Below are 15,176 nucleotides of genomic sequence, written 5' to 3' on the forward strand. Positions count from 1 at the left end.
TACCCTAACATACCTAAATCTGGTTGTTGAATATATGATATTTTAAATCAAATTTACTATGAACAGAATACATTGTGTAGTAGTTAGGAAATAAGTTCCTTTGAAATTTTAATATATTTTGTATAATAAAAACTTTATTATGCAAATATTTCATTTGCTGTTCTACCTAAACTGTTTTATAATACCTTAAGTTTCCATTGCTTTAATCCCAAATGTGAAAATATAAATTCTCTCAAAGGCTATACTGATTTTACCTTAAACAGAGCACAAAGCTATTGACTTATTTACAAATATCCATTAAGAAATCAAATACGGACTTTGCAAACTTCAAAAATGCACCAGACCCTAAACGGATCTTCTGTGCCACTGGTCAATTTTGTGCATATAGTAGGCACTCAATAAAAGTTGTTGAATGAATGGGTAAAGGAATGCATATGTGTCCTCCTTGCAGATCTAGACTTACTTTCCGTTCACTCAGTTTAGATGACCTGAGAAGCACTTCCTCAAAATAACCCTCTGGTTCACCATTAGAAGAATGTCTGGCACCAGCTGGTAGGAGATATTAATAGCATGCCCATTAGGCACTTGTTCAAGGCACATAGATAGCTCAGTGATAAAATCTTTAGAAATATTTGGACAGTTAAGATTATTGGGATATGAATCAGTTGCGGTTCCTTAAATCTTCACTCTAAATTTTAATAAGTCAATATCTGTTTTGGAAATGCTTAAAAAAATAAGCAATACTTGCTTTCAATTTTGGAGGAACTCAGTATTTGGGCTAAAGAAAGAAAGCCTACAATAGCAAAATTTTTTTTTTTTTTCTGTGACAAGATTCTTTTGAAGGATTCAGACGCTAAAACAGAGAAGAGAACAGACTTTTTCCATCAAATTTTAATATTCAGTATTTTAGCGATCATTTACCACTGATAAAGTCGTCACTTGTCCACAAACCTATGTTTTTATTCCTCCCCAGATAACATAATGCTCAAAACCAGAGATATGCTGAAAATTCAAAATAGTGTAGGTTACATTTAGTGATCTTTGGAGGGACTTGGGGAAGAATGGGAATGGGATGGGACTATAAGCAATTTTTCAAATAATACAAAATTCAGAAATACTTGTATCTGTACCAAACAGAATGAACCAGTCCAGTTACTAACTGATACTTGCTAGTAATCTATATTTGATCTAAAATTTTCCAGGTACTTAGTTTAACTAGCAAGAGATACAAATTCTAAGCATCCCTTTACTTCTCATAAAATGGTCTGTATCTTACATCACTTTAGATAGCCATAGAGACATTATATTCTCTAAGCCATCACTTCAAAGTTTCTACAAAAGTATTGGTGTTAAGATGGCTTGTTTTTCTTACTTAGTGTAATGTCTCTAAAGGTTTAAATAAATATTAAAAGATAAACAAGCAGCTTTGAGTCCTCAAATACTCAGATGAAGAGACAATTGTACTATTAGAACAAGATGTAGTTGCTGACCTTGAGGAACTTTCCATCTAGCTGAAGAAATAATATGGGAAATGAGAGCTAATGAGAAAAGAAATGCTGTATTGTACAGTATGAAGAAATCAGATGTTTACAGCAGAGATATATACTACCTTCATTCTGTGTAAAGAAGCAAAGAAGGCTGGAGAGGTGTGGCCACTTGGAAGGGCTTAGAAGTCTGGTAGAAACATTAGGCTTCATATGGTAGTGAATGGGGGAGTGATGTTTTTGTAAAGCAGAATGAAATCAGATGAGCTAAAGGAGTTAGGAGTTAGGTCAACCAGAAAACTGATGAATATAGGTACAATTTTCTTTCAGTGTACTTTAAGCAGTATCTCACAAGATAACTAATGGATCTTTCAAAAATTTTCTTGGTCTTCACAATTAGTTTTTTATACATTCAATCTACAATATTTGTACTATCTCCATCTCTCTTTTGCTGTCTCAAGTATATGTCAAGGAATGTAGGCAGGTGAATAAAAACAAGTGGAGAAAGAAGAACTATAATTAATTAATTTTAACCTGAACATCAGTGGTACAAAAGCATTTGTAATTCACCTGAAACTAATGAGAAAATAAAATTAAAATGGTGTCATTATCACTGAATCTAATTCTAGAAAAGTTCTAATGCAAGCTTCTATTCTACCAACCATTAAATTCACTTATAAATACACAGAATGCATCATTATTACTTACCATGTTTTATTTTGTGAGCAATTTAATATTTATGCATACTAAGAATAAAGTAACTTTACTTTGTCACACAACTCAGCAGACTATCAAAAAAGCATAATGTAATTACATTTAGCTCAAATAGATAAGTAAAACAAAATATATATTGATTTTACCTTTGTTTTAGTCGTCTTTTGGCTGTTGTGGGAACATTAGCACCATAGCCATAGGAAAAAAGAACCCTTTCAGCCTCATCTTCATTTTCAACTGGAAAATATTAAAAGTGTATGATGTGAAATAACTTTTTTTCTTAAGAAGGATGCAGAAGTAAAAACGAAAGAGGTCATAATAATGAATCAAGGAGCATAAGAACATTAAGAAGGGCTAATGTGTAGTTTCAAACGGGTCATTTGTAAGCAGAAGCATATTTCTTAAAGTATATGCTTACTTGGATTTGTTCCATTCAGTTTTTTTTTTTAATATGTCTTTATTGATTTCAGAGAGAGGAAGGGAGAGGGAGAGAGAGAGAAACATCAATGATGAGAGTCATTGATTGGCTGCCTCCTGCACGTCCCCTTCTGGGGATCGAGCCCACAACCTGGGCATGTGCCCTGACCGGAATCAAAACTCGTTCTCCTGGATTCTAGGTCGATGCTCAACCACTGAGCCATGCCAGCCAGGCTCCATTCACTTTTTATTTTATTTTATTTTAAATTTTATTTTTGTTTAAAATATGACAGATGTCCCTTTTTCTCCCCAATGACCTGTTCCACCGTGTCTCATCCCCCTCCCCAGTCCCTCTCTCCACCATTGTCCGTGTCCTTGGGTTGTGCATATATGCATATAAATCCTTTGGTTGGTCTCTCCCTCTCCACCCACCTACCCTCCTCCATCCCTCTGAGATTTGTCAGTCTGATCTATGCCTCCATGTCATTGAATCTATTCTGTTCATCAGTTTATTAAGTTCTTTACATCACATGATCTCGCTGATACGTGGAATCCATTCACTTTTAAAAGGTGTAAGGGATTACATCACATGACATATTAAGTTTTCTTGTTGTAAAACATAATACAGATGTTGTATTATTCTAAATGACTCAAAACCTTTTTGCATGAAAATATGTAATTATGAAAAAATAATAACATTAATCTTATTACTTCCCATCTTCGTAAAGAAATGACTATTTTCTTTTTTTTTGGTTTTAAAGAGACAGGAAAGGAAAGGGAGAGGGGGATAGAAACACCAATGATGAGAGTCATTGACCGGGCCGCCTCGTGCAGGCCCCCTACTGGGGATGGAGCCCAAAACCCGGGCATGTGCCCTGGCCAGGAAACGACCCGTGACTTCCTGGTTCACTGATTGACTCTACCACTGAGTCACACCAGCAGGGCAAGAAATGACTATTTTTAATTAGAAGAGATGTCCATCATTTTATCAGAAGAACAACTGTATCTTAACTTGTAATAATGAAATTAAGCACTTAAACAGAATACTCTGTGAAGTAAATGTGCAGTTCTAAGAATGTATTGATGGCTTTTTTTTAAATTATAAAAAAGTTTCAGCAAAACAATTTTCTTCTAAATTCTGCTACTGTCACATCACTTCCCAAAAGGAATTTTAAATAACAGGTTAATATTTTATAGTTAAAAAGTTTCAGTGCAATGACAATTTTACTCTCAGTTGGCATTAAAAATTTAATATGCACTTATTTGTTGATCTATAACAACAAATTTTTCTGTAGTACAGTAAAAATTTTGGGAATATTCTTAAATATTTTCCTTCAATTTTGTTCGTATTTTTTTTAGAGGTAGAATTATTAGTTGTGAGGGATATGTAGAAGCAAGAGATGATATATGCCATCGAAAATAGTGTTATTAGCTATCATAGCTTCAGATCCAAATCGAGTTCTCCAATTCACCTCCATCAGAATTAGAACTGACAGTTAGATATCTATCTCATTGTCTCTCTTAAATCGTTCTAAATCCAGAAGGGAAAGGGTAAATTTAGTTAATATCTTAAAAAAAACCTTTCAGTTAGATACTAATGGACAACTTAAATTTGAGTTTAATATTTATTGGATTGATAACTCATGGAATAACTATTCTAGTGGCGATTTAATTACAGAAACAACGTACTATACAACATGGCAAATGGTAGTAAAAAGAAATGACTGTATCTTAGAAGCACAGAACAACTATATCTGAGCACTATTTTCCCCATGCTAAAGGGATTACGAAGGTATGGGGAGACTGACATTCATAGAAAAGATACAGAAGGGAATTACATGTGTACAGTCACAGAGCTGCGAAGTTTTAGTAATTGTGAGAAAAGTGGCCGGAGTTAGTTTGGAGTACAAAGATAGGTTTAGTTTTAACTGTGAATGAGTCTTGATTGCTAGGCTAAGCAGTTTGGAATTTATTTCATAGTCAGTAAGAAATTAATAGTTAGGTGAGATGAACAACAGATTTTTGTTGTTGATGCTGATACTGGAGACAAAGATGGCCTGGACTGATACACAAAGAACTCCTCGTAAGCTACACTAGTAACCAGTTGAAACATGGTCCATAACAGCAATGGAAGACAGAGAAAAGAACTTGGTTTCTAGACAACTGAACACGTGGGAAGGTGAGATGAGTCAGTAGACAGGATAAGGGAGGAATCAATACTGACAAAAGCTAGTTGGGAAATTAGACAGACTCTGACCTTATTAACAGATTAATAATACAAGAAAATTAGTAAATTTCAAGAAGGGAAGAGAAAATAGAAATAATGTTAGATATTTAATGACTGCAGGAACTCCATACAGACCTGTGGAATCTCTAGCACACAGACAGGAACGGAAATTGTGGAAAGGGGTAAGATTATCCAGAATGGAAGAAATGAGGAGAAAAAGCCCTGGGAATTACCGGAGTTAAACAGAAGAGACGACTAAAGCAGTGGAGAGGAAACAATCAGAGGCAGGTGATTCAAGGGCAAGAGAAAGGTTTTGAGAAATGTGACAAATGCCTAGCAAAGGTTTCAAACACAATGAGAATGGATAGAAGGTCCCTGAATTTGACAACTAGAAATCTGATTTTCATTTTATACCTGAATTTATTTAGCTTCTGTGCAATATTTGTATTCTTAACAACTTGATGAGATGTTGAAAACTAAACTCAAATATCTCAAATATTCAAATAACACACTTATTTAATTAGAAAGAGCAATTCAAGTGTAAACAGGACATTGTAATTTGCCATGGTTACACCTTAATGAAGTCTAACCATCTTTATGTCAGCTGAAATTAGCTGAATTAGATGGTAATCCCTTGAATATTGTACACACTGTAGTACTAAAAGAGTGTTTTGTGCTTACATCTTTAAAACTTTGGTTAATCAATAACTATTCATAAAATAAGAATAAAAATATTCTAATTTCCAATGTGAATGGAGAGAGAAGAGCCTAGTTTCTTGTTCTTCTAAGTACAAGTAAATATATTTTATTCTAAGATGGTTTTAAAATGGCTTATACAATATCATAGCAAAAAGTAATTTCTATATTTCTTCTAAAGATTTTATTTAAAAATATTTACACAGAAAAGTTGAAAAAGGTATATAGTGTACACTCATACACGCAATATCTGGATTCTAAATGAAAGACTGAACTATATTTATCACACATCTTTCCATATCAACCTATGAATCTGTTGACCGCAACAGTTCAACATGTAAATCATCAACTATAGTTCAATATTTATTTATAGTTCTTTTGTAAAAAATAAAAATTTACATATAGTAAAAGGTACAAATCTTAAGGATACCTGTTAAATTTACTTATCAGTAAATTGTGATTGTTTTGTAACTTGAAAATAGTTTTACTCTTCCTTTCTGATCTTTATACTTCTTTCTTGTTTTATATTACTTCGTAGGAGCTCAATTACAATGTCTAATGTAAGTTATGAAAATATAAATCCTTGCCCTGATGTCTCCCTTAAAGGGAGATTTAATATTTAATTGTTAGTTATAATATTAGCTATAGGTTTTTTTTTTAGATAGTCTTTATCAGATTGAGGAAGTTCCTTCTATTCCTAATTTGCTTTGACAGAAGGACATATGCAAAATTATAAGAGCTAAGAAAGAGTATGGAACTTTCAAGATGATATGATACGCTATGAAATGGTAAGGCATGAAAAGTAGAAAAATAAATGAGTCTAATCATAAAAAAGTCATGCTAAGGAATTTGACGTTAGGTTGTCTTAAGATGACAGAGGTACTAAAGCTGGTGCCATTGTGCAACCAAACCTGTAAAGATTACTCAGACTCCAGTGAAGAAACTGAAGATAAATTTGAAAACTAATGCAATGATTGGACCTTGGAAATGGAAAAAAGACAGTGAAGGGAATGAAATAACAGTTTTTCTTAAATTTGCCTATAAATATAATATAGTCTTTACAAGAAAATGTTTCCCCAAATGATCAAATTTAATGTCAACTTCAACTGAAGCTTAAATCCACTTTTATAAGAAAGTCACTGTTACTTCTCACTTTTGAACAAAAATAATGTACTGTAGTAAATATCATAGTCAATTGTGAAATGTTAATTTAAAATATTTAGAGTCAGGGACAACACAGGAAAAAATAAAGTAGAAATTAGAGTCAAAGATTATAACATAGTAGATTCAAAGAATTTCTATTTGTTGTTCAAGACTTATTTAAATGTTATTTACTCCCTTAGATATTCTTCACCACTACGGCTGAATTAACTCAGGATCTCTTCTGTACTTTCACCAAGACTGCCTATCTCTTGCTAATAGCACTTACCTCACCACTTTAATTACCTGTTAATATGTTTGTCTCTCCCAATAGACTAAACAAGGAACCCCTATAAGCAAGCATTATTGTATGAACTCCATATCCCCAGATCCAGGCATATGTAAACACTTAATAATCACTGACTGAGTGAACTAAATAAATAAAAAGACAAAATCTACCACAGTTAACCTATGTTTTTAATCTCAACTACTAGAATTACGACTGATTTCTAAAATGTAAAATATTCTTTTAAAAAAGCCACCAATTATATTTGAAAGAAATATGCCAAAGCAGTTCTAGAAATAATACCAGGTTCCTTGCGGTGTCAACAACAAAACACAAAAACAAAAAAGCTGTATGGGTGGAGGGGCAAGGGGAAGGCTTACTTTCTGCAGTTTGCATTATTATTTCATCAAGCTCTTTTTCCAATTTTTCATAAATGTCTAGCCTTGCCTGATGCTCAGAGTTCTGTGCTTGAAGTTCAGTAATGCGTTTTTCAGAAGAGGACTGGAGACTATAAAATTCTTTAGTTAAAACCTAATAGTGAAAGAAAAAAAAATCGCAAAGGCAGATTAAATAACTTAACAGTTAAGACAAAAATATGCCACACAAATATTTTGGTCCCCCCCCCCCTTTTTTAATGATTTAGATATGAAGTGAAAGTAGCTCAACTGTGATGACGAAGAAAGTAAAATACAGTTATTTCTACAGAAAACATTTTAGTTGTTTTTAATTGAAAATTACAAAGCACTTTATTATATAATTGAATAAAAAACAAATTTAAAACTGGAAATAGCTATAGGAGTAAGGCTAGGATTTGCTTGTTAGAATTAAAAAATGCAATAACGCCATACTTGCAGGCCATTTATCTGGAGATCGCAGCCATTTGGGAAAGGCTTATAAAGCTGTGTGCAAAGTGATACACTCAAAATGAGCCCTTTAGTTCTGCATCAGTGCCCATTTTATCTTACCCTTGCCATGTTTTCAATAAGATTTTTGGTTTCTTGAACAATCATAACTTGAAAGCAGCAAGTCAAAATGTAAATGTGAAATGCTACTAGGGGCAATATCAGAAAATGCCTTCGTATAAAAAGAATAAAAAATGATAAAAAAAAAATGATACAAAAGGCATGGAAATGGAGTTATTTTGTGTAAGAACAAAAAATCCAGTATTCTTCAATAATTATTCATTGAAGGAATCACTATGATTATAATGAATTCACCAAAAAAGGAGACATTTCTAGTGATAATGGGATGTTTTAATGCTTAAATTGCAATCACCCAGAAAGTTTATAGACTGGTACAGACTAAATTATGGAGTGGTATCACACTTGCTTCCTCACACAGCATAAGGTGTATTTCCTGAGAAGCAACAGAATAGGATCTCGATTTCAGTCCTACCTTTGGCACTTATTAGTTGTGATCTTAGGCAATTACTTATTCTTTCTAGATTTTCCACAAAATATTGTTGGAGGATTACATGAGATGCTAAATTCACAGAGCTTAGCAGAGTGCAGTGAACACAGTAAGTGTTGAAAAATACTATTACTACTGTAAGAAGCACAATTATAAAAGTTTGTATTAAATGGCTCATAGAAATATAGTTGTATAAATTTAATTACCCTGAATTCTCTGCAATTAAACAATTTTGAAGAAAACGTATTTTCTTTACTGACATAAAGTTCACCTTAACAAATGTATGTGATTGAGTGCTTTCTAGGAGGTGGAAAAAGAATATGCAGACCTATTTACAGTTTTTAACAAGTAGAAATTACAACTTAATTTCCCTTAATCTATTCTATCTCATTTCCTTCAATTATTTCCATTAAAACTTCTCAAAGTAAATTAAGCATTATCCCCTATGCTCCAAATACATTCCTTTGAAGGGTGGAGAAAGAACAACATGGGAATATTTTTAGGATGATTTATAATGTCCTTGATTGGGTCAGAAAAAGAAAATTCAAGTTTTAGCATTATTTCTTCTTGCTCACCAGAAATTTTCTAGAGACTTATTAATTCATTAGAAAGAAATCACTACACAGTGAAACAATCTGGGGCGTTCACAGAATTCATTACATTGGGGTATAATTCATGAAGAATATGGTTGCTTATGGTACTTATTAATTCCACTGTCAAAAGAGAGGATCAGTAAAGACAGTGCTAAATGACTGTTCCCACAGAACAGCTGATATTTTTCATCTGTATCCCATTTCACCCAACAACAAAAACACACACAAAGGAAAACTGCAGAAACAGGTATCTAAAGAGATAAAGAATCAGAAAGGTGAAAATAGTTTATTTCATAAAATGTTATTTTAAGGTGAGATTTTAAAAGTAGTATTAAGTTGACGCTTAATATAATTTAAAATTCTCTCTTCATGATATAGAGGAGAAATCCCCAGAAACTTCTGATTGGAGGTATTGTCTAATACCTCTGTACCCCATGGGGGAGAATTCCCTTTCAGTATGGATTTGTCTGAGTGACTGCTCTAAACAGATTCACCACTGTTTCTGGAAAGCCAAAGAACTTTATTATTAGACTTATGGAAGGCTATTCTAATAAAGATTCTTCAGGAAAAACCAATATATAAACATTTGAGCTGAAACATTAATATGTAAATTAGGTCAACTGCTTTGAGGAACCCATTAAATATCAAGCTCTCAGTGGATAGTTCTTCCTTTTAAGTAACTTAATGATAATATAAAATTACATTGTTGAAAAATTATATATATGTAATACAAAATTATAGGCAATAATTGCTTTTTAAAAAGACAAAATATAAAAAGCCAGTGTTTTGAGAACCTTTGCCAATTGATAATTAAGACAAAATAAATTGTCCATAAGTTATAAATACATGAGAATATTGGGTAAAAGCCACAGAAAAGTACACAATTGTAATAATCTTTACCCTTCACAAAATTATTTTTCTTTAAGTTCATTTTAAATAAGAATTTTCTTATAAACACTTTTTAGTATTTCAGAAAAATAGATTCAAACAATTGTGTATACCATACTAGCATTCATCAAACCACTCATTCACTCATAAAACATTTATTGAGCATCCACCATGAGCAAAGCACAGTTAGGCATTGGTGATGCAATGATAAATGAACAGTCCCTGTCCTCTCAAGGCTCCTAGTTTAAAAGAGGAGAAAATGTACAGAAATTAACCTAAAGCTTCAGTTTTATCAGCCAGAGTTTTTAGGATCACAATATTTTTTGCAAAGGTGTTTTTCCATGAGACATTTACATGAAGGAATGCCTCCACCCACAGATCAAGAGGGTAGGTCCACGGGACAGCGTTTTTCATACTGCAAGCTACAACCTTTACAAGGTCACGAAATCAATCTGGATTGCAACCAGCTAAAAATAACAAAATAGAATGGTTTAGAAAACCATCAGCACTGTATGTTGTGTAGTGTTTAGTGAAATGTTTGTTTCAGAAGTACAGAGAGAAAGGAAGTGTTTCTCTGTTTTCCTATACACCACCCCCACCCCCTTGCTCCAAGACACATTCTTAAGCACAGCCATGCAACAGGAAAAGGAAAAGAAAAGAAGTTATGAAATTAAACTATGGAAAACGTAACTTGCAAAAGATGAATTCCAAATCAGTCTAATGCAGTCTCATCGAAAATATCTGAAAGAATCTGCCATAGTAAATTATGACTGTGGCAGTTACCCGAAGAAGGTATCTGAAAAAATCTTAAATGCTAAACACTGGTTTGCTTTAGCAGTGGACACCATCTACAATTTTTACTTGTGTTTTTCTTAAATATATATATATTTAATATCATTTTTGTTTTCCCTAAGGCTTTATTTTCTGAGAAACCCCTTATTTTGTTAATCTTAGTTTTACTTATCAAAGTACTTTTCAGAAATGTAATCTCTGAGATATTGTAATAAACACTTATCAAGTTGGCTAATTAATCATGACAATGAGATCAATGAACCTTTCATTCAATGTTTTCAATGAATGTTTTCCCCAAATCTAAAATATTCAAAAACATGATTGCATGCAATCATACAATGCATGAATACAGAAAAATGTAAAACTTATATTAATTGAAAATCTTCTAATTTATCTATTAGACATTTAAGTTACTTCAAATTTTTACTGTAATACATAATACTGTGATGTATGCTATTAATATAAATCTTTATTTCTTTAGGTAAAATTCCTTTAACTAAAATTACTGGATCAATTTTTTAAAAACATTAACCAGATTATCATATTGTTTTCCAGAAGGGATGTTCCATTTTCTAACTACATGAGATTTCCCCATTTAAGGGTACTCTTGCCAGTACTTTAAAAACAATAAAGAAACCTATATAAAGGTAAAAAAAGTTTAAATTTACATTTCTTTAATTATTAGGGAGAACACATAATTTCATTTATTTCTTATCAATTTGCATTTCTTCTGGAAACATTCCATTCCTTCTTTCCACCTATTTATCTAGAAGAGGAACATAGGTCCTTTTCATAAGAGATCTTTTAAAAAAGGACCCAGGCCCTTTCTCATACATAACACAAATATTATTTATAAAGCTCAATGTGATATAAACCTTATACTTATGGAGCTCACATGCTATGCTATTGAAAGAAAAGTTTGTACATGTACCTCCAATTTTTTCTGATATTTTTCACATTCCAACTGACACTGTGTGAGATTTCTTGCAGTTTCCTCTTGTATAAGTTGAACACGTTCACTTTCAAAAGATTTTAATTTACTTTGATGGAGAAATTCTGTTACTTTGCTTTCTGTACTAAGTTGTAGTTCTCTGTACCTGAAAAAAGAAGTATAGTTATGAGACTTCAAAGAAATCTTGGTGATTTATATAAACATAAACATTACTTCTATTTTTCCATACCTCCGTTTTATTATGCAGTTAATAACATTCAGCAAAGCTTTTGTAAATAATTTAGACAGGTACATGTATGGAAAATATGCTAAATCCAGAGAACAAAATGTACCAATTAAAAACTTCCTCTAATGCCCGCTTATTTTCATTCCTTCCACCCAAAAGTAATTATTGCCTGCTTTTTATTATTATTATCATTTTGGAAGATATTTAAAATGAAAAATGGTAAGAGCAAGTTTCAGTTACATTGCTTAAAATGATTTAATTTTTATATATTTCACAGGCCTTCTTAAATCCACAGCATTGCCTCCAAGCTCACTATTTCTTTCTAAGTCTAACCTCAGATGGAGAAGAATGGCATGAAATATGTACATTAAACTGCAAATTCTTTAGACACTTGTAAAATAAATTTTTAAGTTAGTGAGCATATATATACTTGGATATTACAAGAAAACATAATGTACAAATTACAAAGATAAATATATAAATACAAGTAGTGTATTACAACACAGATAAGGAACATTCTCTTCATTTCATAGGTATAACCAGTAATAAAAATATTTCCACTTAACATAAATCACCACATATTGTAAATTTAAAAATGCTTCAGGTTGATTTATGTCCTAACAGAAAGCAAAACACAGACACATTATACCTTTTTAAGGCACTATTCTGAACCCAGTATAATGTTAAATATGTTACTAAAATTCATTTTTTCAAATGTTTACTGCGCTAATTAGGTAAATATATATATAATGGTAGATTATTCTCCCCTCCCCCCTTAAAGAACCTAGGTTTCTGGGGAAGACAGGCAAATAAACATGAAAATTCAACAGAGAATGTTAAGTGCTTCATTAGGGTAATTCCTGCATTCAATGGGAACATACAGGAAGGAGGCCGAACTTGGTCTGTATTAGGGGTGTGTGTGTGTGTGTGTGTGTGTGTGTGTGTGTGTGTGTGTGTGTGTGTGTGTCAGGAGGAGAGATGGGGTGGGAGGTGTTCTAGGAAGGAGTAGCAAGAATATGTGCAGGGGGCACAGTCTGTTTAATTCATGGTATCTCGCTAAATCCTTACAGCAACCATATTAGGTTTTGCAGACGAGGAACCAGAGGCTCAGAGATATCAAATATTTCTTGAAGAAGAAGAAGCTACTAGTATATTTTATGTTGGGTTTGAAATCCAGCTATATTTGCCCCTATAGCAATGACTTTTCCACTATTACATAATATTCTTTTAAAAACTATTTTTTTAAGTATAGTTGATATTAATTTCAGGTGTACAATAAGTGATTTGACATTTTTAAACCTTACAGTGTGATCACCCCACTAATTCTAGTAATCATCTGTCACTGTGCAAACCTATTACAATATTATTGACTATATTCCCCTTCACATTTTCACCCATCCTCCACCCCTTCTCCTCTGGTAACCATCCCTTCGGTGTCTGTTTCTGAGTCTATTTTTGTCTGTCTAGATTCCACATATAAGTGAAACCATACGGTATTTGTCTTTCACTTTTTAAAATAGCTATGTAATATTCCATTGTATATCTGTCCGACCTCAGAAATCTCAGTCAAGAATACCATGTATGTATGTGTTATATATATATATATATATATATATATATATATGATATTCTTAACTGACATTTCTGAGGTCAGATAAACTTTCAAATATTTTTTAAAGGTCATTTCACATTTGTGACAATAACAATACCATTCAAAGTATAATCTGAGAAGATAGGCATTAGATATTTCCTATAGGCTACTTCATTCTTAGCACTCTTATCTTTGGTAAAAGCATCTCGCATTCAGATTAGTGGAAGTTCCATTCAATTCATATTGGTATACATTACTTAATATATAGCAAGGCTTTAAGGTGAAAGCTTGTGTGTTTTTAATTTTTTAGAAAGTCCTGGCATTAATGTATACAGGGTGTCCCAAAAAAATGTATACACACTTTAACAGCTAATAACTCAATTTTGAAAATGAAATGTATTTTCATAAACACTGTCTTTATAATGATTCAAAGTGTGTGTATATATTTTTGGGCACACCATACACACACACACACACACACACACATATGTATACACATACATAAATATATATGATTGGCAACTATGTTCTCCCATACAGTAGGACCCCGTTCCATCTTGTTGATGGTTTCTTTTGCCATGCAGGAGTTTTTTATTTTGATGTAGTTCCACTTGCTTTTTTTTTTCTGTTTCTCTTGCCCTAGGAGATGTATCGGCAAACATACTTTAATGAGACATGTCTGAGATTTTGCTGTCTATGGTTTCTCCTAGGATTTTTATGGTTTCATTAAAGTTCATTCTTTTAAGGTGTATGATTCAATTTTTACTGTACAATTCACTTGTTCAGTATATTCTAAGTTGTGCTTTACCACTATCTAATTACAAAACATTTACATCACCCCCAAAAGAAACCTCATGCCCATTTAGCAGCCACTCCCTATTCCCCTCTCCTCCCAGGCCCTGGCAAGCACGAATCTACTTTCTGTCTCTATGGATTTGTTTACTCTAGGTACTTCAAATAAAGGAATCATATAATATGTGGGCTTTTGATGTTTTCAAGGTTCATCCATGTTGTAGCAGGAATCAATAGTTTATTACTTTTTATGGCTGAATAATGTTCCATGGTATGAATATACCAGATTTGTTTATCCATTCATCAGTTGATCAACATTTGGATTTTTTCCACTTTTTGACTACTATGAAGAATGCTATGAACATTGTGCATATGTTTTTGTGTAGATATGTTTTCAATTCTCTTGCTTATATTCCTAGGAAGGAATTGCTAAGTCATATGGTCACTTTTTAAAACTTTTTGAGGAACTATCTAACTACTTTCCAACAGCGGTTGCACTATTTTGCATTCCCACCAGCAATGATGAGGGTGGCAATTTCTCCACATCCTTATCAAACCTTACCATTTTCCAGCCCGGGCTGGGTGACTCAGTTGGTTAGAGCATCATCTTGTGCACCAAAAGGCTGCAGGTTTGATTCCTGGTGAGGGCATATACCTAAGTTTCAGGTTTGATTCCCAGTTGGGGTGTGCGCAGGGGACAACTGAGATGTTTCTCTCTTCCTCTCTCTCTCTCCCCCCTCTCTTCCTCTCCAAAACAAATTAAAATATCAATAAACATACCCTCAGGTGAGAAAATAAAAAAACAAAAACAAAAAACTTATCATTGTCCCCTCTCCCCCCTTTTTTAGAGATAAATGATTTAATTGGTAACAAGGAGTAAAAGAAGAATTCTTAATTCCTTTTCTCTCTGGTGACTGAACTGCGAGAGTCAAACGAATAGCAACATATAAGAATTCCCTTGTAGACCT

General features: G+C 32.8%; 1 protein-coding gene across 1 annotated transcript in view; it reads right to left on the reverse strand.

The window, feature by feature from the left end:
- The window catches only part of PIBF1 (progesterone immunomodulatory binding factor 1), a 163,086-nt gene that overhangs the window by 62,624 nt on the left and 85,286 nt on the right, over positions 1–15,176 (reverse strand). Inside the window, exons 11-13 of the mRNA XM_081130745.1 lie at positions 11,579–11,744; positions 7,345–7,495; positions 2,345–2,435 (exon numbers count right to left, since the gene is read on the reverse strand). Of these exons, the coding sequence (XP_080986871.1) occupies positions 2,345–2,435; positions 7,345–7,495; positions 11,579–11,744 (408 nt within the window). The remainder of the gene's footprint in view (positions 1–2,344; positions 2,436–7,344; positions 7,496–11,578; positions 11,745–15,176) is intronic.

This window comes from Miniopterus schreibersii (assembly GCF_964146895.1).
Source record: "Miniopterus schreibersii genome assembly, chromosome: 2".
NCBI lineage: Eukaryota > Metazoa > Chordata > Mammalia > Chiroptera > Miniopteridae > Miniopterus > Miniopterus schreibersii.